Source organism: Etheostoma cragini, chromosome 5 (assembly GCF_013103735.1).
Source record: "Etheostoma cragini isolate CJK2018 chromosome 5, CSU_Ecrag_1.0, whole genome shotgun sequence".
NCBI lineage: Eukaryota > Metazoa > Chordata > Actinopteri > Perciformes > Percidae > Etheostoma > Etheostoma cragini.
The window spans coordinates 25423699-25449539 of NC_048411.1; the positions used below are offsets into that span (position 1 = coordinate 25423699).

The 25841-nt window shown below is 39.0% G+C and overlaps 1 protein-coding gene across 4 annotated transcripts in view; it reads left to right on the top strand.

The window, feature by feature from the left end:
* Positions 1-222: 222 nt before the first annotated feature.
* LOC117944587 (protein yippee-like 1) overlaps positions 223-25841 on the top strand; it is a 30936-nt gene continuing 5317 nt past the window's right edge. The window contains exons 1-4 of one of the 4 annotated variants that reach the window (XM_034871547.1): positions 3289-3623; positions 7755-7847; positions 8354-8638; positions 24084-24127. In XM_034871547.1, the coding sequence (XP_034727438.1) occupies positions 8522-8638; positions 24084-24127 (161 nt within the window). In that variant the 5' untranslated portion in view covers positions 3289-3623; positions 7755-7847; positions 8354-8521. Of the gene's footprint in view, positions 702-1629; positions 1695-3288; positions 3624-7754; positions 7848-8353; positions 8639-24083; positions 24128-25841 lie in introns of those variants that run through there. The other 3 variants (XM_034871545.1, XM_034871548.1, XM_034871546.1) reach the window with 3 other exon arrangements.

A 25841-nucleotide genomic window follows, 5' to 3' on the forward strand; every position in this document is an offset into this window, starting at 1 on the left:
GCAGCACCCCTGGATGTAATAATACACCGCTTTTCTGCACTTTTTTTTTATTTTTTACTTTTGTTTTAGACCGACAGCAGTTAGCACAATTTTATCCAATGAGAATGTAAACACTTCCAACAAATCGGAAGGGCTTACTGAACACATCCAGTCGTGTGTGTGTGTGTGTGCGCGCGCGTGTCCGTGTGCGTATGTGTGTGTGCGCGTGTGTGTGTGCGTGCGTGTGCGTGAATTAGTCAAAGCACGCTGCGCATCACGAAGGTAATCCGAGGGCTATAAATAAGGCCGTAGACGGGACAGCTCGGCCTGTCGCTGATGTCGGAGAGCTCGAGGTAGAGAGGTTAAAACCCTTCAGAGAGCTGCGAGCTGCTCCAACATGCACACACTCTGACCCGCCTCGTGTTGGGATTCTACTCAACCGGACCCACGGAGATACCCCGCACACCCCACGCTTTAACGCAGAAAGTGCTCGGTTTATTAACGCAGAGAAGATCCAACGAGGAGATTGATGTGTTTTTTTAGACTTTTTATTGGCACTCGGCCCGACCTAGACGGACTGCTGCTGAATTTATGGGACGGTGAATGTGTCTTTATCTTTTTATGCTTTTTACTAATACCCCGACTGCAGCTCCAGCAGAGAAAGAGATTTCCTCACCGGGTTGTTTTGGTTTCCGAGGAGGGAAAGGCGAAGTGTTTTTGGGGTAAGTGCAGCGCCAGTGACCTGCTGGAGGACACGCGTGTGTTTGTCAGAATAATCCCCAACAACTATTCTTCTACTGTAATATTCAGTGTGCGTATGTGTAGTGAGTTTATTATACTTTTTGCTATTTTATGTTTGTTTCCTCTTGCTCCAACGTTTCTAAAGGCTATTCATATTTTACATCTTAAAATAGGAGGCTTCTTGTGTTTTGTGATGCATGCAGAGCTAAACCATATAGTTTATTATGAATTACAAATAGCTACTTCACTATTCCGGTAACAATCTAATGAGTTCATAATACTCTGTGATATTCCCCCAGAAACTTTCAGAGTGGTATTGATTATGATTTGTTCATTCCCTACTCCTCTAGGATGACAATTACATAGGACTTATATAGCCTAATTGTAGGCCTATAATAACCCATTTTATAATAATTATAAGGTTACAGTGTCTCCTTTCTTTAATGAGACAAGTTTTCGCAATTTGATCCTCTATTACATTCAAGAGCAAAACCCTTGATGTCCTGCTACTTTCAGCTGATAATGTCTCCGTTATCATTATCATCACCACCATCCTCATCATCATCATCATCATCATCATCATCATACGTGCGCCTTTGTGGCTGCAGATCTCGGTCAGTTTTGGGGGGGCTTATGATACCACGTGAACAGGCGACAACAACACAGTGAAAAAGACGGATTTCATAATGCTCACGCGCTCACAGCCTGCACCTCCGAGGGCAGCTGCAGTGTTGTGTTTACGTGCATCCATACGGTGAAGCAACACATTTGAGGGTTATTGCAACATAACGCACCATAACCCCGGCTGTGATGTCAGCATGTAATGTTTTAATGAAAGACAGTAAGAAATACAAACGGTCCGTGAGTTGTTGTTGTTGTTGTTGTTGTCGTCGTCGTCTTTTAGTCTTGAAGCACACGCGCGTCCTTACATCAGGACAGCAAGGATAGGACAAAGGCAGGCATTTGTTTTGGAAGTAGGAACCAGACTACTGTTTAATTCGAGGCCTTTTTATATTTAATGTCATCATTGATGGCATTATATGTCAGATGTGGATCTGTCCAATGTCAGGATGATGCAGTACTGACACATAAACAGTGCAGCAGGAGGAGGAGGAGGGGGTGGTGGTGGTGTGTGTGTGTGTGGGGGGGGGACCGAGGTGGGGGTGGCGTGGGCAATCATGGCTACTGTTTTGTTTTTTAATCTACAAAATATAACACGAATTTCCGCTTTGTCCATGTCAAATTCTAAATAAATACTCGAGGAATGTATTGATCCGTTTCTAACATGAACTAATAGGGGCAGGCCTGTTTTGGCTCAGAGAGCTGTGGATGTTTTTAGGGAATAATCATTATATAATATCCCTAAATTGTCAGTTATGACTTTCTGGTGTTTCGTGTCCCACATGGTGTAGGGATAAAATCAAATTGTGTGTTTTGTTGGTTTTGACATCCTATTATACATGTCATGATCTCTTTTCGTTTAAACCCGCAGTGCTACTTAATCATTGCACAAATATGTATCATGCAATTGGTCATTTGAGTGGAAATGTGCCAAAAACGTGTAGAAACCAAAAGTGAGTGCTTGTAACTAATACAGAGAACTACAGGTGGAAAAGCGACAATAACAAACAAAAACATATTATTTTTCATATCAGAGAAAGAAGAGTCCGATTCATATTCTCATCTTGTATTTATTTACACATCCGGGTATCTGCTCGCTCCCTCCTCCTCGATGTGGTGCGTTCAAGCCACATGGGAAATAAGCCCTATTGCAATAACAGAACAACAACTGAGCTTTGAGCGCTGAAACAAAAACATATGATTGCTTGTTTATGATAAATAATAAAAGTTTGAGTTTCCAAAGTCCACAACCTCAAGCCTGAATTATTACACATTTGACACAGATGATATTTAATTTCTAGAAAGCATACAATATTATGTTTTACGAGGCCAAATCTGAGCAAAAACATGAATCTAAACTAAAAAAGAAAGCTATTGACAACTTTTTTTTAAATTTAACATATGGTAAAGTTTATTGATCCCATGCGTCAAAACAGACGTGCCGATGTGTAGATAAGTAACCTCAGAAACTAAAATACAATATATTTACTTACTTTAAACCATACAAATTGTCAAAAACAAAAAGGTACCAAATGAATATTATATACACCATACATTAATAGTAACTACAAAGTTCATTTATTTGTTGTTTTACAATTCAGGGTTGCAGAATGAAATGTAAGCTGTAGCTCATTCACACTACCCACACACAGAACATATTTACAAATATTCAAATTAGATATAAATTAAAACAATATACAGTTGCCTATACAGATACTTCTATATGTAAACTAAATCTACACATGTGTGCGCAAGTAGAGATGAGAGATAGCAATAGAATAAACAAATTGCAAAAATTGTAGAAACATAAAAAAGTTGAATTAAACTAAAGTAACTTAAAAAAAAACATGAATTCAATGGACCGCTAAAAAGTAAAGGAAAAAAACATTTCATTTTCACCTGATCCTACGCTCAACCTGGTTTCCATCTTTCCCATGGGAGCCTGAAAGCAGCGCGGCCACTCATTGGCCAGCCTTGGCTTTCAATCACTGCTCCATCTCCCTCCCACGTGGTGACGTTTCCGTACCGAAGTAACCATGCCAGTCCATTACGCACACAAAAGACACAACAAAAGCCTGTGTTGGGAAAAAATGAGATCCGTCAGCACCCAAAGGACACAACAATAAGTTCCTATCTGGCAGCTTCACACATGGACCAGAGCCTGGGACGACGACAATCATTTATTTAACTTAAAAAAAACAACAAACTGAAAAACATCTCTGTCTTTCTTCAGCAAGCATATTTCCATCAATGCTGCGTGTTGCTCAGATCTGATCCAGGTGGTGAGTACAGCAGCAGGGCAATCTTTACCTCCGAAAACCTGTCGTGCTGGATTCACAGACTGCATCAGGCTCGGGAAAAAAACAAACAAACAAAAACCAACCAGACACAGCGACACTGTTGCACTTGAGCGGTCGGCGTTGCTCTTTGTGGGGGATGAACACCTTTTAGGAGAGGAGAGGGGGTTGCAAAAGCCTGTCATGTCAAGATTAACTTATTTAGAATATACAAATGATGGTAAAAACGCATGCTGTGTTAAATGGGTTATTTTCTCGGGTTAGATTCAGTGGCGAGTGGAGCGAGTCTTTTGTCTGGACACTTCTTCCTGTTAGTGGTTACCACAGACGCACATTGTGCTGCCTCTTTGTTTTCACTTTGCTCAGTTTGAGTATCAGCTGTTCCTGCTGTGTTACTGTATCTCCTGTCTTGTTTTCTAATTTTCTTTTGTCGTTTAAATCCAAATTTGAGCTATCACCATGTGACGAGGAAGGCTGAAACAAAAGAGACATACATTCTAGTGTCAGGAAATTATTTTGTAGAATTCAAGGTATATTTTTAAGGATTTCCCAGCTGTTTTAGTTAAAGAAATATACAGAGAATGCTAAAGTAAGACCATAAAAAGGGACCACAAATAAGACCATGGGCTGTTAAATGCCCTTAAGTGAACAACTAGGTTTTACAAGGGACCAAAACAAACAAAGAAACAGCCCCACGGACGTTTACATGTCCTTATTTGGCATTTATGAAGGAAAAGGGAAGGTGTGTGTGTGTGTTTCCCAATGCAAATAACTGTGTGTGTGTGTGTGTTTACCTTTCTCCCTGCACATGCAGCCAGAGTTAAACTGGGCTAATTCAGAAAGGGGATTTTGTCCTATTCATGCAGGGATTATGCCTCTGGCACCTGTGCAGAGTATGTAAATTTGGCCCGTCTGGGGGCCACCGGGTTATGGCTGCCAGTTTCCCCATTTTTTTTTGTAATGTTACCTTCCCAGTTGTGTACATATGTGTGTGTGTTTTGCCAAGCAGCCATGCTTCACATCAGGTCACGGCGGCTTCATGTTGAGTTGCGGAAGCTCCTTTGTTTTCTTGTCTGGCTGCTGGCTCCTGTCTCGGCGCTGCTGCTCTTCCTGTTGCACCACATTGAGTTCAGCTGGAAACTTCTGAAGCTGCTGAAGCACATTGTCATTGTGTTTTTACTAATGCTGTGTTGTTGTTTGCATGTTTAGAGTGACTGTTGAGCCCGTTGGCTGCAGTCGACAATGTATTTTTAAGACAAAGAGTTGGACATTAGACAGTATTTTTCTTAATTTCAAAACTTGGATTATGTTTGACAATGTCTGTCCTTTGTTATACATTATAAATGCTTTTTAAAAAGAAGTATCAGGTATAAAAATATGGCTGGCAGAAGAAAGTGTAGTTTTGTTGAGAATCATACAGTTGTTTAAATATAGTATAAACAATACCCTCAACACTACCATAAAAGTAGATCTTTTTTTTTACGCTCAACACAGTCACCAGTGTCTGGTTGGTCTTTAACAGGTTAAAGTTTACTTCAGTGTGTTTTCCAAGAAGTGAAAGACAGTGTGGTTGATCAGATAAATGGCACCGCCCAGTCGCATTTTAATTAACCACAAACTGCTGGCACTGTAGTACCCACATCCTCAATTTAAGTAAAAATGCTAATTCTAATGTATGTCCGACTAAATTAAAACAGGTTGCACCACACACAAACTAGTTCTTTCATAGATATAAGTTGTTACTAAAAACTTACACACACTAACTGCCAGGTGTGTGTATCTAACTGAAATCTTCACTAACACCCCTAGAGAGGGCCACCCATAGACAGTATAAGAAATGGACAGTGTGATGCTGTTGTTTTCAACGGAAACCATTGAAGTCTATTAGAAGCACTTTTCCGGTATTAGCTGAGCGATAATGCGCAGCCTCAAACTGAGCTCGACGACATAGATGTGACGTGAGCAACCTGTCTGAAAGTTGTAAGTCTTCTGGTAGCTGTGCCAAGAGAAATCTCAATCATTCCGAATCTTTCAGAGACGGAGAGCGTAGGTATATGTCAGGAGATAACATAGGCACAGGCAAATTATTGCTAACTAAAAGGCTAGTTAAGATTAATAATTAAGCCTCAACAGCTAATGTAAGTCAAAACTTTCTGCGAGGTGATCCTGTACTGTTCGGTAATTTGTCTATTATGCGACAGTAAGTTGCGTGGTTATGACACAATAGTTGGCCAATTTTTGCAAAAACGTCTGCTACGGAGCTAAAACAAGGTTTCAAGGTAATGGAGCTTTTCATACATTGTCGTGTTTCTTTAGAAATAAACAACGGAGAAATAGAGTTTTTAAATGCTTCAGATGTAGAGTTATTTGCTGTCGAAGTGGCGCCAAAATGAATGGGAGTCAATGGGATGCTAACGGCGGGTGATGGCCTGTTAGCATCAAAATGGCTCCATAGGAGGTAAAAATTGTGGACATTCCCTTCTAAGAGGGTAGTGCAAGGTGTTTAACAGATGACTGATTTGAGACTAATTCATACAGGAAATAAAAATGTAATAATTGAACAAATAAAACCTTTTAAAACATGTTCATGATGTTCATGTACATGATTGGAGCTGAATGTGTTTAAAACCACATCAGATCAAATCAAATTCAGCTTTATTTCAATGGTGCTATTTGAGCAAGACTGCAACAGAAAAATATATTTAAAAAAAACAAGATTCAACATGACAGTAACAAACTATAGAAAAAGAGAAGTAAGAGGAGTATTCTATGAACGAACCTATCTGACCTCCAACTCAGTGTCCACTTAAAGATACCACCTGTTTACTGACTGTTTACTGGAACAACACTTCATATTTCCTTTGACAGCTGAGCCCATGGACAAAAACACATAAGGATTAATAACATTAGTAATGATAATTCAATAGATAAGTTTAATAAAAGAAAGTGACATAAAAGGCAGCATGGACACAGCAGTGTGTAAAAAAAAAAAAAATAAGAGGGGGAGGAAAGTTAAGCTAAAAACTTGGTTATTTGTTATATTAGTAACACATGTCTTTAGATCTTTTTTGAGGAAATGAACTGTTGGAGTCTTCATGTTAAAACAAATTAAATATGCATATTTGTTATGTCTGTGCAAGCATGAATGTCATATTTGATCAGCTGGAATCCAATTATTGCCTCACCAAAGTCCAGAAAGCAATAGTGTAAAGTAAATGGAGCAGGGCTGCATTCTGGTGTGTATGTTGGCGTTTTACATCTGCAGAGATGTTTTTGTTAACCATTGTGTCTTTGCTGCATTGTCTCATCGGCTGTTCTAGTCTTTCTAGTCTGTCCTGCATATGAACTGATATGGTATGCATGTGCGTGTAGAGCAGAATCTCCTGCAGGCTTTCTGAAGTCACCTCAGTCAATAAAAAACATACTTTTTTTTCTTTTTTTTTCCCCAGTCAAACCAGTATCCTCCATTGTGAGCTGAATTATTTGTTTTTTTCTTGCCTTATTTTTTTTTGTCTTGCTTGTTGGAACTTTTATCCATATTTCAGTTTATTACAAGTTGAATTATATTTTAGGAGTTTTTGCTTTTTGATTGGTTATGAAACAATGGTAATGAAGGGTTTATGATCATTGTACTCAACAAAATAATTGTTGTGATCCAGCTGTGTTTTTCTACAATTACTGTACTACAATTTTGAGGTACTTTACTCAAGCATTTCTACTTCACAAAATTTCAGAGGGAAATATTGTATTTTTTGCTTCATATGTGTAATTGACTGCTTTAGTTGTTTCACAGATTCCGATTATTAATACAAAATACAAATCAACTAAAAAGTGATGGTGAGATTAAACTACACAGCAGTATATGAAGTAATTAAAATGAGCGCCACCTTTTAGCAGCTGCAACATTACCATGATGAACGCAATAATGCATCAGTTGTTATTATTCGATTTTATTCTGAAATGGGCCCTTCTGATTAGTGTGTAGATTCACTTTTGATACTTTTGAGTATATGTTGATTATTTAAGTAACAATTTAAATGCATGCATTTTATTTGTAACAGAGTATTCTTTCACTGTAGTATGACTACTTAAGTAAAAGATCTGAGTACTGTGCAGAGAATGGGAACAAGGTCACTAAAAAAAGGTCCTGCAGGGAAGAAACAAACACGAGCAGTCAGATGATCTGACAGAATGTACACAAACTTTGAAGTTAGACAAACATATTTGAATATGAAGGCAAACTCAAAAAGTTATAACTCAAATAACTTTGTTGCAATCATCAGTTAGACTGACTTACTGAACTAACTGTAGATGTGTGCACACAGCTTTCCAGAAATGGGGTTGTCAAAATATTTTAGATGCTCTCACATTCCAAACTATGTGTTTTGTGCTTACAGTTGGCAGAAATTTGCCTTCCAATAGATACAGTGATGTATAATAATACATAAACTAGGAATAATCAAATTGTTTGTGATCAAGTCAAACATGTTATGTGGCTTGACATTGACAAGGGTTTGTTTGACTTGTCATAATATGAAGTCACATCACCGCATATTGGTAGTCAACAATGTGATTGTAATCGCATAATAGATTATGATAGCTCAAGCAAATGAGCTGTGTTTTTATGGGAAATGCAATCAAGATCATGAGCTCTAAAAATAGGAAGTATGGGACTTGTGTCTCATCATGTCTCCTCTTTTTCCTCTGGCCTGCAGGTTTGATTTTCTCCTGTGGTGTCTGTGTGGAGCGTGCCACACACCCACTCCACAACAACGACGGCTTTTGCTTGCATCTTCCAGTGTTTCTTCTGTCAGCAAGTTCAGCAGAGCTGCAACTCTTCCAGTGCCAGTCCTGACACCAGCGAGGAGCCCTGCCCCATTGACATGGTGAAGATGACCAAGTCAAAGACCTTCCAGGCTTACTTGCCGAGCTGCCACCGCACCTACAGCTGCATCCACTGCCGGGCACACCTGGCCAACCACGACGAGCTCATCTCAAAGGTACAGCAGCTTCAGTCCTCCCTGTCCTTCACTTAAGCCACCCTGCAGCATTTCACATGGCATTTAATGGATCTTTTTATATATATATATAAAAATGAAAAGCTTTAGGACGCTTTGCAGTTGTGTCACAAATCTCCCAGCAGCAATATTTGGTGCCTTCATGAATGTCAATTGGAGAAAAATAATATGTTACTATTATAAAATACCTGAAATACACTCATAAACTGTGAGTGTAGACACATTAAATAATGATATGTAGTTTATCCTAATTCTGTCCTAACAAATTGAATATTTAGGACCAAGGACTCACTAGTGCGAGTGCCATAGTGATACGATTTAAAGTTTAGCAAGCTTGTTAATTTTTTTAAGCAAGACTTTGTAGAAGAATAGAATGCAGTGTTGCTCCCTTCTCAGAGCCAAGGAAGTCCAGCCTACATTTTGATAAAGGAGACACTGGTGGGTACTAAATCCATCACCAGATACAAATCTTAGGGCAGAGTGATAAACTGCCTCAAGTCACATAATCCAACTTCTAACACTTGATTGACAAGGTCTCTTTACATATGCAGCAGACATGGAGCAACATTCATTTGAAGTATTCTTTAAGCTCTGTTTTTGGTCTCCACCAGCTGCTAAATGTTCCACTACGTTCACCAGCAAGTTGCTAACTTTGTCTTTGTCATTTGGTGCTGTGTGGCTGGAGTACAGTGGTTTTATTGAAGCTTGTTTCTTAGAAATAGTTGACTGGTGCAGCTCGAAATGAGTTTGATGAGGCTGAACCTAAAAACATTAGCTAAAACAGGCCAAAAAGCTTATTAGAGCTACACAGTTTGCAGATAAGTCCCTATGGGTCAGCTTATCCTTTTACATATAGGCATTTGATTCAATGTTAATATATAAATATATTGATCAATGCAGATTTAAAATAAGCGGTACCTATCAGGAGCAGACTGAGAAACATAAGCAACATTTAGCGCTTGAGTTTACACGTTACTACAAGTTCTGCTGCTCTGATATTTTTTGGGATAACCGTATCAAGTTTTTCATTATTCATAGCAAAAACTGATAAGTCCGCAGACTTGTTTGGATATCTGCTTGGATAATGGCTATCTCGGTTTTCTTAATCATCTTTTGGATGACATTATGAGCCATGATGATAAAGGTTGACAGAGTCAGCAATGATTGAGTGTTGTCCACTGGTATTAGTTGTGGCATATGTCACTTTGGGTTTGACAGCAATGTCATTCTATGTGATGCTCACCTACCTTCATGGATCTCCAAAGCTTGTGTACCTGTCTCCTCTTGCATCTGTATTTTATTTCTGCCAATAAATTCTCCGAGGCTTTTAGGACAGCCGCTGCTGGTGTTTGGTTTTTGTGGCCAATCTTTTAAAGTGTTACGGCCTCGGCTATTTACGTTTCTGTTGCTGAAACTGAAAGCGCTGCTGCTGTGGCTGACTGACACCTCAGAGGTTGGTTTTAAAAATATGAGATAAAAAATCCTTTGCAACACTGCCCACATGTTTTCTGTTTACAAAATAGACTGAACTGTTTTTATTTCTGTTTAATTGTCTCCTTGCAGTCATAAAGCTCAAAGTGGCAATCAGGGCCACAACTGATTATTTTTATTGTCTATTAAACTATGGATTATATTGAATTGATTAATTTGATTTAATCTGAAAATGTCAGGAAATGAGGACACATGCCTATTGCAGCTTCTCAGAGCCCAATGTGTTGTCTTGAAATTGCTTAATTTGTTGGAACCAGAGTTGGAAAACCCCAAAGGATTTATATTATAATGATATAAGATAGAGAAAAAACTGCTTGTACTCACATACGAGAGGTTAAGTCTTAGTATTTTATCCTGTTTTATCCAATCTTATTCTATCCTATATCTTTGTATTTTATTTGGCAAATCACCTAAAAATATAAAACCTTTTATTAAACTTCTTGATTCATTTGATGTAAATTGACCACATATTCTAAGTAAGTAGTCTTTTACTTTAAAAGGTCAAAAAAACGATTGTATGCAAATTAGCTGACAGTTTTGAGTCAAAACCCTATTTGTATTTCAGCTTGTAATGATGCATATACCAGTCGTCACTAGATGTGTACGATCTTGTGCGGCCTAATCTTAACGGTTGGGAAAAGGATTTTCATCCACAACCTCTGCTGAACATTTAAATTTAAACTTTTAAAACAAGTTTGTGCTGTTCTGCTTTTATAGAAATAAGATGTGCCAGTTGTATAATGCAGAGTTCCTGTCAGACTGTTGTTAGAGAAACTCATCTCGGTGAGATTGTCACCTAAAGTGAATCCAAATGACAGTTTTATTATTATAAGTGTCAGTAAGATGTCTGGTAGTACAGGTCTGAATTTCAAGGAGTTCTTCTCAAACTAATATTCAAGGAAAATGGCTTAAAGACGCACCAGAGCAGATATATTCAACATAATTGTGAACAAACCTTTACATTGAGCTCCGAGTTAAAAGGTATTTTTAAAAATAATGCTCCATGTCCTATCATTAAGAAAATCTGAAGTGCAATGTGATTGCGTGAAGACTTGTTTCAGTGTTTGAGAACACTGAAGTGCATTGGTTGATGGAAACAGATTGTTTTATCAGACCTCAAGTCACAGTACTTCTGTTTCTTCTGCTGTGGACAAACTACGTTCTGCTGCCACTCCAAAAGAAAGAAAGTTCAATTGATTTGAAAGGAGCCTTTTTTATCATCAGATTTTCTCAGTCCAATTAAATCCTCTTGAAGCTTTTGTCCTAGTTTACTGGACAGTAACTGTGCAATACAAATTAGCACCCTGATCACCTGATCACCATTATTAAGATGGCACCTTATTAAAGTTAATACATCTTCAGATGTTCCACCAAGTAAAAGCTCATTAGATCTACAGTAGTTGGACGTCAGTTTTCATTATTCTTGTTCAATCTCATCATTGACATTTGTCTAAAAATCACTGTAACACCCAACGGTCCCGCAATATATGTAAAGGATCTTTTATCATCACACACCTCCTCCAGTATGATGCTGCTGTGGAGCTCTTATCAAACATCCACACCACCAGTTTTGGTCCTGGAAAAAAATCATTTTTAACTTCCAGTCAAATTCCTCCATCATTTAAGACTGTTGATAGGTTTGTGCCCGCCTGCACATAATTTCACCCACATCCTGTCTTCAATAGTAATCAATCCTAGCAGAGACAAAACAAACAACAACAAAAAACTCATTTTCCAGTCAGACCACAGTAGGATGTTTGAGATACAGCCCATTTCCCAAAATGAAATTGTCCTGTTGGTTCTGGTCATTTGTCTGCCCATGGAGAGCGACAAATCTAAACCTGAGGGAAATGCAAAAGGCTGAGATTTGCAGCCTCTGATTTCTTTTGCTTTTAGGCATACAAGGATAAATTTGTTGCAGGACTTCGAGTATTGGAAGTCCACATTGTCCAAACAGCTGTTGACATTTTGAGCCACAAACAGACTCAGTGCTGGTGAGCAAAAAGTGAGTTGAGTTTACAAATGATCAGATGAACCGGATTTGCAGCGACTGAAGCAATGACCTTTATGTGTTATAATAGGATGGTGACAGTGTGCTCCCCGTGCGTTGCAATCTCACCATGCACTAAGCTGATTATTCAAATGGCAAAGATGATCAATCTACACACTCACTGTCTCCTGCAGCTCGCAGCTTGTGACTGGAAGAGGAAGATGAGCTTGGTATACAGCTCTATCACCAGACTGTCTTTTGGCAGAATCGGAGGCCTCAATATAGTAATTTTGGAGTTTATCACACTGTAAATCACACTGAGCTTTAGGCTAAAGAGAGTGACTATCCTCATTTACCTGCCCCTCACTTAACCTGTCTAGAGCCATGTCAGACATGTGGATTAAGTGTTACACAGCAAAGATTGTGTGCCGAGGCAGAATCATGTGTTTTACGATGTATCACTGACACTTTATAGGCACCTGTGGGGGAAGTGCTGCTAAAAGAAAAAAACTGAAAATGGATAAGGTTTAGCAAAGGAGGGTAATGCACATATCCTTCAGTTTAAACACAAGAATAATTCAGAAGAAAGATGTGAGATACACAAGAATCAGGTGTAGGAAATATCTGGGCAGAAGAGACAAGGGGGCTGCACTACAACCCCCTGCAACAGTCCTCTATTCCATTTAATTACAGCTGTAAATTAGGCTGTGACCAGACACCAGATCAACACTTGTAATATATTGAAGACAATCAAGGCCTTCTTTGTGAAGACCAGACACAAGATAGCATTAACAAGGAACCTTGCTGGTGGAAAGTGGTCCTGTTGAATCGACTCCTTCCAACAAGAGGTCTGCAGACCGCCATTTCAATCCCATGTTTCACAACCAAATAAAGGAAATATTTTCATACTTTCAAGATGAGATTAAAAGGTTGAAAAGTGGCCAACGCTTTTAGACCAACACTTGTATGTCTGAACTCCTGTACAGCCACTCACTTCATCCCCGGACTCTCCCCCCTGGGCAATCAAACCCCCTCCTTCTAAAGGGACTCCTCTGTTTCCTAGTAAACAAACACAGCCCCTTTAAAGAAACACACACTTTCTGAAATACTATAGTGGATTACTTCATTAATCCTCTAAACTGTTTTAACGTCAACATCTGTATTCTTAAATACATAAAAACGTTCGCTCTCATTTGTTACCAAATTCTACGAGCTGTAGGCTAAAATCTCACTTGAGTGGAATACGTCATGTTTGGACTTGTTCTTATCTTCTGTGCACCAGAACTTAAGGGTGGACCAGGGAAAGCTGATACTTAAAGGTATGTAAGCTAACCAAAGGTCTAAGTTTCTGCCAGTCCAGCAGTGTTCTAGAGCAATTTGTGAAGGTCTCAGTCTCATATTGGAATCTGTTGCTTTTTAACTTGGTCTCGTCTCGGATAAAGAGGACTCAGGATTTTAGTTCAAGACCGGTCAAGCCCACAACTGCAGTGATTTTGCTACATGCCTGTGCTTTGTCTGATTTAGGCCTATGTGTTAAAATTACCAATAACTTGACTCATATCTAATTTGACTTTTGTTACTGTAAACCCCCCTCTCTCTGCCCTCTCTACACACACTCCCTAGAAAGTGAATGCTGGAGACAGGAGAAGAAGCTCTGGCTGTCTAACACAAGTCTGGTCTTGGTCTTGACTCAGTCTCGCCCTGCCTTGGTTTTGGTCTCGACTCGTTCTCAAACCCACAAAGTTTCGGTCTCGATACACTCTGTTTTTGGTGATGTCTTGGTCATGGTTTAGGTGGTGTCGACTTACATTGAGGAGAAACAAGAAAAAGAGAAGACAAGAAAACAAATACAAAGTAATATCAGTTGTAAAATACTACAGAATTAGAATATATGCATAGAAAAAAGGAACTATACAAAATTACACACTAGAGTATCTTCACACCATCTTCAACGCAACATGCAACACACGCTGGACAATTACAACAGCAACAATATATATTTTTTAAATCCTGGGACAACTGAATACAAATATTTCCGTCACTATTGACGGTAGCTTGGCAGTTTAAAAATGTTTTTTGTGCAGGCTGTCCTGGACTTTTCTCTGTGACCAATCAGTGGTCTGCAGTGTTTTTAACTCCACCTTCCAGTAACGGCTCTGCTTGATTTGGAACATTGACCGAGGTGGTACCAAAAAAAGTACCAGGTACTTTCAACAACTTTTGCTCATGTAAAACCAAAAAAGGGCGAGTTGAGTAGCGCTGTGCCGTGCAGTACCATGCAGTGGAGACGTGATATTAGATGCTCCAAATGTCTGGTTGAAGCGCAGAAAAGTCATGTGGTTTTGCATAGAAATGAATGAAAGAAGCTTGTCGTAACCTTTGTTGGCCATTTCCTTCGCGAGTTCCTGAGAATTTAAATTCAAAAAGTCTCTCGTCTCCTCGTCTGTCCACTTACACGTGTCTTTGTTGACGTCCGCCATGTGTGCAAGCAGGGCGGAAATACTGGGCGGAAATGAACTAAAACTTCTTCTTCTTCGTTTTGTGGCAAGTTGCAAACATAAAATGACCTAAAACTTAATCACAATTCATTATTTATTCGGCAAATAATGTTTCCATCAGCGTTTATCGCAAATGTTGTGAATTGATCAAGATAAAATCCGATGAGACGGAACGTGTTTCCTTTAAGTCAATATTCATGAAATTCTATAGAATTTTACTGTTTCCATAAGCGATTTTTTTAAAAATTCAATATCACTTAATTTGGATAAAAACGTGTGGATGGAAACATGGCTATTGTTGGTCGGCAGAAAACCTACAAACGCATTGGTTCCAGCTTCTCAAACGTGAAGATTTGCTGTTTTTGTCAGCTTCTATGATAGAAAACTGAAAATATTCATCTCTTGGACTGTTGGTTGGACAAAACAATCAATATCAATACATCAATACATATAAAAAGCTTTATTTGAGCATTTTTTTGTATTTCCCTATAATTTATACACCAAACAATCAACTGAGGAAATAATTCAAAATTTGATTTTTGGGCTATTCAACTGCTGTTCTCTTTACCGGAATGGACATAACTAGACTTTATTTATATAGTTTATGGTGATAAACCGTTGATTGTAGATTTATATAGTTAAGCACTTTTAAAAATATGTGTAATTTTGCAAATTTTTCTTCACAGGCATATAAAGTCATAACCTTCACAACATAAAAAGTCCACATAGCTTACCTCCCCCACTTAACTTTTGATTAACTTGAATTCTTCAACTGCACATTTGGCCTCTTCAGTGTGACTTATTATGAGCCCTGACTGCTGCTTTCTAAGTGGCAAATAATTAGATAAGAGCAAGATATTTATGTGCTCAGGCGTCAGTGCTGCTGAGGTTACTGTGGGAGCGGCTGCCAATGGTTAAATGTTAAGTTTGTGTGTTTGTTTTCACTCCACATTGTCATCACAGATGACACTTGAGCAGGAATGCTGGAGAACCAGTAGCACCAAAGAGTTTTAACTGGATGCAAATAAATTAGATTTATTACAGCCCAGTAGTCATCATGTCTCGGGGAGTTGCCCCAAGTGCTGAAATAGCTACATTTAGTTTGTGGTTTCTATTTACATAAGAGGGAAGTGGTTCATTTTTAAGGCATTGTTATTAAAACTAGTTTTTACACCCCCGCTGTTTGTCTAGATTGGAGTTGCCTCAGCGCTACGTAGTACGGGGTCTGGCTAGTTCACACAACATTTCGGGATGGGAGAGAAACATGCTCTGCTTTATTGGCATGTCTTTAAACCAATCACAAATATCATGGGCGGCAATAACGGAAGTGGAACAAAGTGGATATAGTCCAAGATTGGTGAGGCACTGCCTTCGGTATTTTCATTAAGATGACACTCAGCTGCAAATAATGTAAAAAGAAGATGCCTAACTTTAAATATTTTTTAAAAACCCCAACACAAACCAGTCCTTAGCTAGAACCTTTTGTTTTACTAATAATTTATTTTTATTAAAGAAATTGTGCAAAATAAGAGCAAACGTAAGTGCAACAAATGACTTTCACAGTGATGGCGTTAAAACGAAGTGTCCATATTATGTAATCACTTGGTATTTGTCTTTAATACTATTTGAGATCCAGCCTTCAGTGTCACGCTATTATATAAATCCACAGCCAGTTTGGGAATGCCTGCTGTAGTGAAACCGTCTCTGCATGTTTTTAACTCATGTTTTGTTTGTAATCTGCTCTGTTGGCCTTCAAGGAAGTTTTGGCAAATGTCTCACCTCGGTGCAATGTTGGCTTTCCCCCTTAGTGCCTCAGTCATGCAGGTGTTTGACCTGTAAAAGGCTGAGTTTTTTTTTTTTAAATTGAGTTTACCAGACAGAAGCACATCAGTTTGGACAGATTTTTCACATACTGTTCATGTTTTGGAAACATGCATCAATCCACTTTGTTGGTTGGACTTTTTAGTTGAACACGCTTGTGCAGCGTGAGGTCAGAAAGTACATTTCTAGTCAAGTCAATTTCAGTTATAAAGCCCAATATCACAGATCCCAATTTTGCCTCGGGGCTTTACAATCTGCACAGCATACAACACCCACTGTCTTTTTGGACCCTTGATTCAGATAAAGAAAAACTCCCCAAGCAAAACCCTTTAACAGGAAAAAAAATATAAAGTCTATGGCAAAAGAACAGAGTAACCTAAGGCAGAACAACACAGGAGGGATCTCTCTCTCTCTCTCTCTCTCTCTCTCTCTCTCTCTCTCTCTCTCTCTCTCTCTCTCTCTCTCTCTCTCTCTCTCTCTCTCTCTCTCTCTCTCTCTCTCTCTCAGGCGGGTCTGATGCACAATGGATTTTGTGTGTACAGAATAGACAAACTTAATAAAATCACCAAGTACTAAGATTAACTTTTTTCTCCAGGAAAAATCAGTTTCCCAGGAGTCATGGGATTCTTAACAAGAGTGGTAATAACATTACAGGAAAACACTATCTGCTTCAGAATATGTGCAAAAGTGGATGGAATTCTGTCTTTATTCATATGCATGGTTTATTCTACAATTTTACTGTTTCCATAAGCGATTTTTTTTTTTTAATTCAAAATCACTTAATTTGGATAAAAACGTGTGGATGGTAACATAGCTAGTTTTAATAAGGCATTTTTTTATTCAATATCACTTAATTCAGATTAAAACATAGCTATTGTTGCCAAACAGAAAACCTACAAACGCATTGGTTCCAGCTTCTGAAACGGGAAGATTTGCTGCTTTTTGTCGGCTTCTATGATAAAAAACTGAAAGTATTCATCGCTTGGACAAAACAATCAATATCAATAAATATAAATTGCTTTATTTGAGCATTTTTCTGTATTTCCCTACAATTTATACATCAAACAATCAACTGAGGAAATAAATTGCCGATTCATTGATAATGAAATAATTCTTCAGTGACATACAATGCCTAGTTTTAAAAATTCAAACACCACTGCAGTGAAGAGTGAACTGGGTTCTTTCCTCGTTTATTGGGACAATGTGACTCTTGATAAATGACCTAATTAGTCCAATCAATCCACTTTAATAAGTGGATTTAATTAAGGGATCTTCCTAAGACTTCTTTTCTCCCGGAGGTTTTACACGGGGAACGTGTTGCTTTGATGGCGGTACAGTAACACATCATGCGTCTATATGTGTCTCACAACATCTGACAAAGTTGTTAGTTTAACGGACATTTGGACAAATATAACCCAACACTTTGAATCAGTACTTTCTAAATCTCTAAAAGACATGGCAGATAACATGATCTGTCCGTCACCTTTATGTTTAGTTTATTTTAGTGCTGTCAAACGATTTTTATATTTAATCACGATAAATCGCATTATTGTCATAGTTAACTCGCAATTAATCACACATTATTCACGGTCTTGCTAGATCCGGTGTGGTGGTGTTGTTTTTCTAACGTTAATAGTTGTTGCAACCGCATGTAAAAAGGTTTTACGAAGTTTGCTAGGCCAAAAAGAACATCAATCTTGCAAAAAAAGTTAAGGTCGGTAAAATGGTTTTAGTTAACCTGGTAATAATGCACTGACAGCCCTAGTCTATTTATTTTTTATTCTGGGGGGCATTTTTAGGCCTTTATTTGACAGGACAGCATGAAAAGAGGTAAAGACATGCATCAAAGTGCGCGGGTCGGAGTCGAACCCCGGGCCCGTTGCATCAAGGAATAAACCTCTAAATATGGGCGCCCGCACTACCAACTGGTGCTCCTTCATGTTGTGTTTTGAACTCAGACATTATGTTTTGATGCAAGTAAACATACAATTCTCAGTTGTAGTTCCCAATGTTCCCAACACTAAAAATGATACAAAAGGTGATCAAAAAATCAAAATAGGTCATGCAGGTTAGTAGATACAGCACAATCTTTAAATACATAAAGGTTCACCCAGTTTAGGGTGTGATGCTCATATTTATACCCACAGAAAGAGCAGTAATCAACTTCATTTTGTATTTTTATTTCTCTGAGAATGTGAAAAAAGCTTTAGACCTTTTAAAACTGTTGAAAGATATATGACTTAAAATAGACATTTCAGAAATCTGTAACTTCCTAAAACTTCTACATAATTCTTTCATGCAAATTAACAATTGCAAATGATTTGTAATTCAAGATAATTGTAATTAATAATTGTAATTCATACCTTCAGTTTATTCATGCTTTTTTACCTGTCGGATGAGTTTGATCTGTAATGCATAATAGTGGAACACAATCCACAATCGAATATCAATTTGATTAGGACTGCAACTGTTGTGTGTGTGTGTGTGTGTTCTCTTCAGTCTTTACAAAATCAAAACAATAAGATATGCTTATTACAAGTTCCCATGTCTCAATTATGACTCCTTCACATTGTTTGTTTTGTCATACCGACAGTACAGAACAAAAAGATATTACATTTCCTAAAATTTGATGTAAAACAGAAAAGCAGCACGTCCTCCCATTTAAAGAGCTGTAACTAGAGAATAAACATGTTAATTAGTTAATTACTCAAATATGTTTTGATTGAGTAATTGTTTAAGCATTTTTTTCACATATTCTCCACATCACGATATAACATCTTGATATCGATTGAGACCATACTGCTCACAGGGTTATTAATAAGCTCTCTATTCTCTGCCACAGCTCGTTAGCATTTGTGTGTTTAGTAGTCCAAGGAGGCATCACCAGTCCTAAGCATCGGCCCTTCTAAGCCGATTATGTTACTTAGGAGAAGATGACACCGTAGTCTGGTGTTTTCCACTTCACACTGCCAAGGGCCACGCGCCCTGCCCATGTTTGATTTTTATCTCATGTGAAATATGTAAAGCACAGCTCCAGTACCGCGTTTCTTATTAACTTTTTTTCCCTGTGCACGGAGTAGAAAAAGGGCAAACTAGTTACCCGGCCATGCTAGCAACAAAGGGGAAGTGCCGGAGGAGCTCTGCGGGTTCTGGCAGAGTCCCCCCTTCTCTTGCAGTTTGATTGCTGGAAATTTCCTGAGCCAGGTATAAAAACTGTTTCTCCTCCCCGAGCATATGCGCAGAGTCTTCGAGGCATGCCAGCCGGTGAGGAAAAGATTGCAGATGGAGCAGCCCAAAAGAGAGGATTAACCTGAGCATATGGGCCAGAAGGAAGGATGGCAGGCACAATATCCCCTCCTGCCCTCAACCACTGAACTAAATATGGGAAGAATTGTTCGGTTCACTCCTGCTTCTACTAGCTGAGGAACAGTGCTTTACTCAGCTTCATTGTGTACCTAGCTGAGTTGGAAATAATTATTCACGCGTTTTCATTTCCCCTCGGTCTTGACTACTGCAGTTCTCTTTTCACCTGCCTTAGCAAGTCTTCCAAAATGCTGCTGCTGCCACGCTTTTAACCAAGTCCTCCATAAGGTCTCATGTTACTTCCATCAGGATTTCTTTACACTGGCTTCTTAACAAATTTAGAATCCATTTTAAGGTCCTTGTGATCACTTTTAGAGCCGTAGAGTGGTCAGGCACATACCTGCACTAAAGAGCTTCTGTAGCCCTACATCAGCAGCAGGTCCCAGGGTTTGGAGTCCATATAGCGATTTTGATAAAATTGCAACTAATAGTGCAGCCTACTGTCACTTCATATTTTTTATCAGATAAGGGTTACATCCTTCAGCCCATAGGAGATCCTGAAGCCAGATAACAGTGTGAGCGGCAGTTTGAGAGCAGAGGCCTGCAGTGTCAACGTGGTCCTCCAGCGGGATGACGCAGCCTGAACACTGAGGAGGAGGCTAAGTGTTATATTCAGCGTGTTGGCTTCATCCCACTTATCAGGCTGATGGAAGCCACTCTAATGGATTGATCACACTTTTATTTTCTCGCCATTAACACAACCACTATGTTTTTTTATTTAATTTTTTCACTCTTTCAACTGGACGTTTCCCAAGACTCGTTTACTGACAGAACCTGTGACACAACAGTATATTTCTTGCTGTTCCCCCTCTCTCTTTTTTAAAATCATAATTAAAGCAAGTGTATTGAAGGTCAGCAAGGTTTTATTACATCATAAGCCATATTAGCAGACAGTCTCCAGGGATATTGGTCAGTTCACTGCTTTAGTCCAAAGTAAAATATCTAGTATATATAGTATTTGATACCAGCAGGTCAAAATGAAACTTGACACAATCTTCGGGTATATGTCCAAATTACCTTATCTATACATTGCGCTAATTAGCTAATGTTAGCATGCAAAAATTCTATACTAAATTTAAGATGGTAAACAGGGACTGTCAATCACACAGAATATTTGTTGTTGTTGTTGCCCTAACCCAGTCAGAAGCAAATGCGTATCAGTCCTGCTTACATCATTTCAGTCTACACGCAGAAGTTTGGGTGGTGGTAGTAAGGAGCAAATGACTATTCTCACGACCAGGTATTTTTAAAGTCAACTTACAATAACCTGAACAGCTGTGTTGATCTCATATCAGAATCAGTTTTATTTGCCAGGTATGTGGACACATACGAGGAATTTTTCTTTGGAGCATCGTTACTTACACTGTGCTTACACATACAAAACAACCAAAACAAAGATATACCCACTAATATATACACAATATATACATACTCCAAACAGAAACAATATAGAGGCATGAGTGCAATGAAGAGATCAATAAAATTAAAAAAATTGATTATTTATTTATTTTATATGCTTCTGGACAGTATTTTAGATAGTGTATTGCAGAACAAAATGTAAAACTCTAAATATGACTAGATGTTATAGAGCTTTTTGGGTGTAACAGGATGCATTAGGTTGGAGTTCAACCCTCACCTACTACAGTCGAGCATCTGTTGAGACAGATGGTAAAAGTTGACCTCAGCAGGTTCGTTAATAGCTTTGAGTTAATCTTTATTTCACTCAAGGGCCGAAATAGAAATGCCACTTTGTGAATTTTGGTGGCATCAGTGCAGTTCAAGCACTTTGCCTCTCAGGGTTGGATTTGTATTTAGTGTGTTTGGCTGAAGGAGCGGATTTCTCTGTGCGAGGTATTGTTCCCTTTAGTCCCGCGTGGTCAAGAGGATTCAGGGATTTTGAGATTTGCTTCGTAGAGTTTATGTCTTTGGAACAAGCGCGTTTAAAACAAATGCAATTGCAGCAGCTTAAGGAAAATGAGCTCAGTAACCGCACACTCCCATAGACTCATGTTTTATTAAACGGCAAGAAAAAAAACAACCTGTGGGAGTACTTCCACCCTGCATCTGATTCTGTCTGCACATTTTCAAAACAATCCTCGCAGGATCCTGTTGGGCCCGTCTAATAGGATTGTAGGGAGCCTGGAGGGGTTTAGTGCAGCCCCAAAAGCTGTCTGGCTGCTGTCTGCTTTCAAAAAACATGATCCAAATGTTTTTCTTTTTCTACATATCTTGTTGGATTTTGCTGTTAGATTCTTAACAGGCTATGTGACAAGCATCCTCCTGCTCCTGATGTTTTTTGTAGTCCAGTGATCTACAGTACAGTGAAGCTCGCGGCAGCTCGGCTAGAGAGACAAAAAAAACAAAAACGCTGCCAAAGTAAAAATAGACTGTTGGATGCAGATAAGGGCAGCAAGAGTCTGAGCCATCCCGTTTTGCCAGTGGTTAAGTTGATTGCCGAAGCACAGGTATGACACCCAGCTCTTGTCACATGGAGTAACCTCCTCCCTCCCCTCACTGGACTATAAACACTGTGGAGAGGACTTGTTGTTGACTTCACAGGGGCCGACCTAGTTCCCTCTTGCAGCTAAAGGTTGCATGTCTTTGTGACTACACTGTATGTGTGTGTGCAGACTTCATCTCAAACACAAACAATGAGCTGAAGGATGTAACAGTGAGACATCAACACCTACAGCAAAGGGGGGCAAATAATAAAATATACAACATATGTTGTTCTTGAATCAGTTCCAAGACAAACTCCTGTAATCTGCAAACAAATGGTTTCAGTTTTGACAAATGCATCAACACTCTGGCAGCTGAAAATCGTCCCTTGGGCCTGGTAGTGGTGGTGGTGGTGGCTGTGGTTAGCGGAGTATGAGGCAGCTGGAGCTCCTATTAGGAGGTATTAGCTCAGCGCCCTCAACCACAAACTTATCTGCCGCGCTCATTTGCAATGGAAAAAGAAAAGCTGATTGCGGCCTGCCTGCCGGCCGAGGATGACGGGGCCAGAGGAGAGAAGCCCTGCAGGCTCTGTCATCACCCACTGTGACGGCTTTACTGCTCTGTGTTTACATGAATATACAGTACTGGTTTTTAACACACCTATTTGTTTATCATTTCATGCTTTTCTAAACTAAACCTAAAGAATCACTAAAACAGGGTTCAGTTTAAGGTCTTGAGAACAAACAAGAGTATTTGTTTAAAAGAAAACCCCACATGGGACCTTTTAACATAACTTACTCCTCAATGCAATTGAGCTAACAGGTTTTCAGCTTATATTCATTTTGGGAATTTTTAAATAATAAGTCAGGGCTCGGTATTGTAATTAGCTGTACGTGTGTGTACAGTTTACCTAATCTCCAATTAAACTGTATCTTGGCTGTGTTTTTATTTACATATCATGCATAAAGCTCAAATTCTCATCACTATTGAGGCATTAAAGTCTCTTCTTCTTCTATCAGCTGTTAGGCGCTTTTGTCATTCTGCAAATATACTGAATATCTGTAACAATGTCAACAATGAAGCGTGATGTCTTGCAGAAAGGGAAAAAGTCAGACTTTTAGTAGATCTTTATCTAGATTTATATATTCTCATTGATTGTAGCAAGTGACTTTATTTACAGTAAAAAATTGGGCACATTGGGTAGCTCACCGGGTAGAGCGCTCGCCCATATACAGAGGCTTAGTCCTCGACGCAGCAGCTGCGGGTTTGGCTCTGATTTGCGGCCCTTTGCTGCATGTCATTCCCCCTCTCTCTCCTCTTTCATGTCTAAGCTGTCCTGTCAAAAATAAAGGCCTACAATGCCAAAAAAAATCTTTAAAACCCATAAATCTCTTATTCCATCAACTTCCTGCTTGTATTTTGATCCTCTAAACATGCAAAGCACCAACGGCTTTTTACATGATTTTCTTGTAAATATTTAGCAGACAATGAAGTAAAAAAACGTTCACGATTTCTGCACTATAACCATTAATAACAGGGAAATGAGAGGACTCCTACTTCACGTCTCAAGAAACAACATCTCTCTCTCTCATCATTAAAGTTGACGTGGTGATAATAGACTCGCTCAGACTTTTATTTCTTACCTCCAGCCAAACTTGTGTGTGGGAACTTTGACAAGGTGGAAGAAAAAGTACGCAAAGCATTAACTGGGAGAAAAGCACCCCCTGGGCATCAGTTGCTGACATTCTTGCACTCAGCGGTTTGGTGCAGCTATGTATCGTCTACTTACTTGATTTTTTTTCTCTCTCTGACTTTCTCATTTCAGTCATTTCAAGGCAGTCAAGGAAGAGCCTATCTGTTTAATTCTGTGTAAGTATGAGACACACACCTCCAATTCACCTCTTTTTTTTTTTTTTCTCCCAGAGTGGAAAACTTGCTCTTTTTGTACATTTGATTTATTCATTGTGTTATTTACAAGTAAACTGGGGCTTGTAAATAAAAGTTACATGGACTCACAAGTAGCTCATTATTTGTTCCGTGTTCTCACTGGGTGACTTTTGTTTGAGATTAAAACAGAGTTCAATTGTCCCTTCTTCACCTAAACGTACTGCTTTGCTTTCACACTTGTCTACTCTTGTTTTCTGTGCAGCTGTATTCCGTTGCTGCCACGATGACTGCACACGTATGTCCAAATAATGTTTTAACGCACATGCACAAAATTTAGTACAATGTACTGTACAGGCAGGTAGAGCCACAAGCAAAAAGCCCAAAACCTAAAAATAAGTTCAAAACAATGGGTGTACAGGTGAATTCACTACTGTAGAATTTACTACTTTATTCCCAGTCATGTTATATCATTCGTTTCAACAAACGCATTACACCATGTCAAATTAACTCTACAGATGCTTTAGTCCAAAACTCTCCCTACAACAAACAAAAACCCACATTTGAGGTTTGGTGTCTTGCTCAAGGACACGTGGAGAAAATTGGGGAATAAACTACATGAAATACAATTAGAAGTTAAAGCTCCCCTTTTTTAATACCCTCATTGGAAAGAAACATTGCATGCCATCAATGTGCGTCTTTGTCCATTGTCCACAGACATTTTAGCAGTGCGCTACTGCCACCAATGTGGTTAGGTCTGTGTGCACATACATTTTGGGAATAAGGATTGGTGTCTGATTTTACACAAACTGCACCACAGTGTGCTTAAAACCTATACTGGACCAACTCAATAGGTTAGGTGGAGTTGGGAGGGATATCTTGGGTTCAGAAAGTAAAGTTCATATTATCAAAATCTTTGGCAATTAAGTACACGCATAAAAAGTGTTTTGCCAGAGTGAAAGCAGACGAAACTGCATTGATTTTTAGCATCGCAGGGACTAAAACCAGTCTGATTCCAGTGTCTGCCAACTACACCCAGGAAGCACTGATTGATGCTTATTTGCAGGAAAAAAACAGTTCAAATATTTAGGTTAAACCTGGGCTGAAGTCCATGTAAATGTTTCAACCACAGTCAAATGACTAAATTTGAATTTGAATCAGGTCCTAACGACATGTTTTGACGTAGTCATTGATATGCCGTTGAAAGAATGATTATCTACGTAACCTCACCGTTAAAACATGTTGTCTGTCCTGGCTGCAGGAGCTGCTGGTTAACATCCATCTCTTTAAACCCATGAGACACTTTTAGTGGTTTATTTCTTGCTTAGTTGGTTTTTGGGCCTTGGCTCTCAGTCTTCATGAACCACACAGAAGTCCCCCCCCCACCCCCGAAACACTTTCAGCTGTTACGTTGCAACTGCTTTGTGCCAAATTAATGAAATCACAGTCTTAATAAATCATTCACATCAGACCCAATGTAAAAGCGCCTGAAATCCAGTGAAAGATGTGTATGGTGCTTTGCAGGTAACAAGACATTTAGCCCCAAGTCAGATACAGTACATTTGGTGGGAAAATGAAAGTTTTGCAGACCTGTATCTTGGTTACATATTCTGATTATTTTGTCTCGGCATTTCCTTTAATTAAAGGCTAATCAGCAGCACAGTATTTACTGGGAGGGAGTGGTGGAACGTCTAGTAAG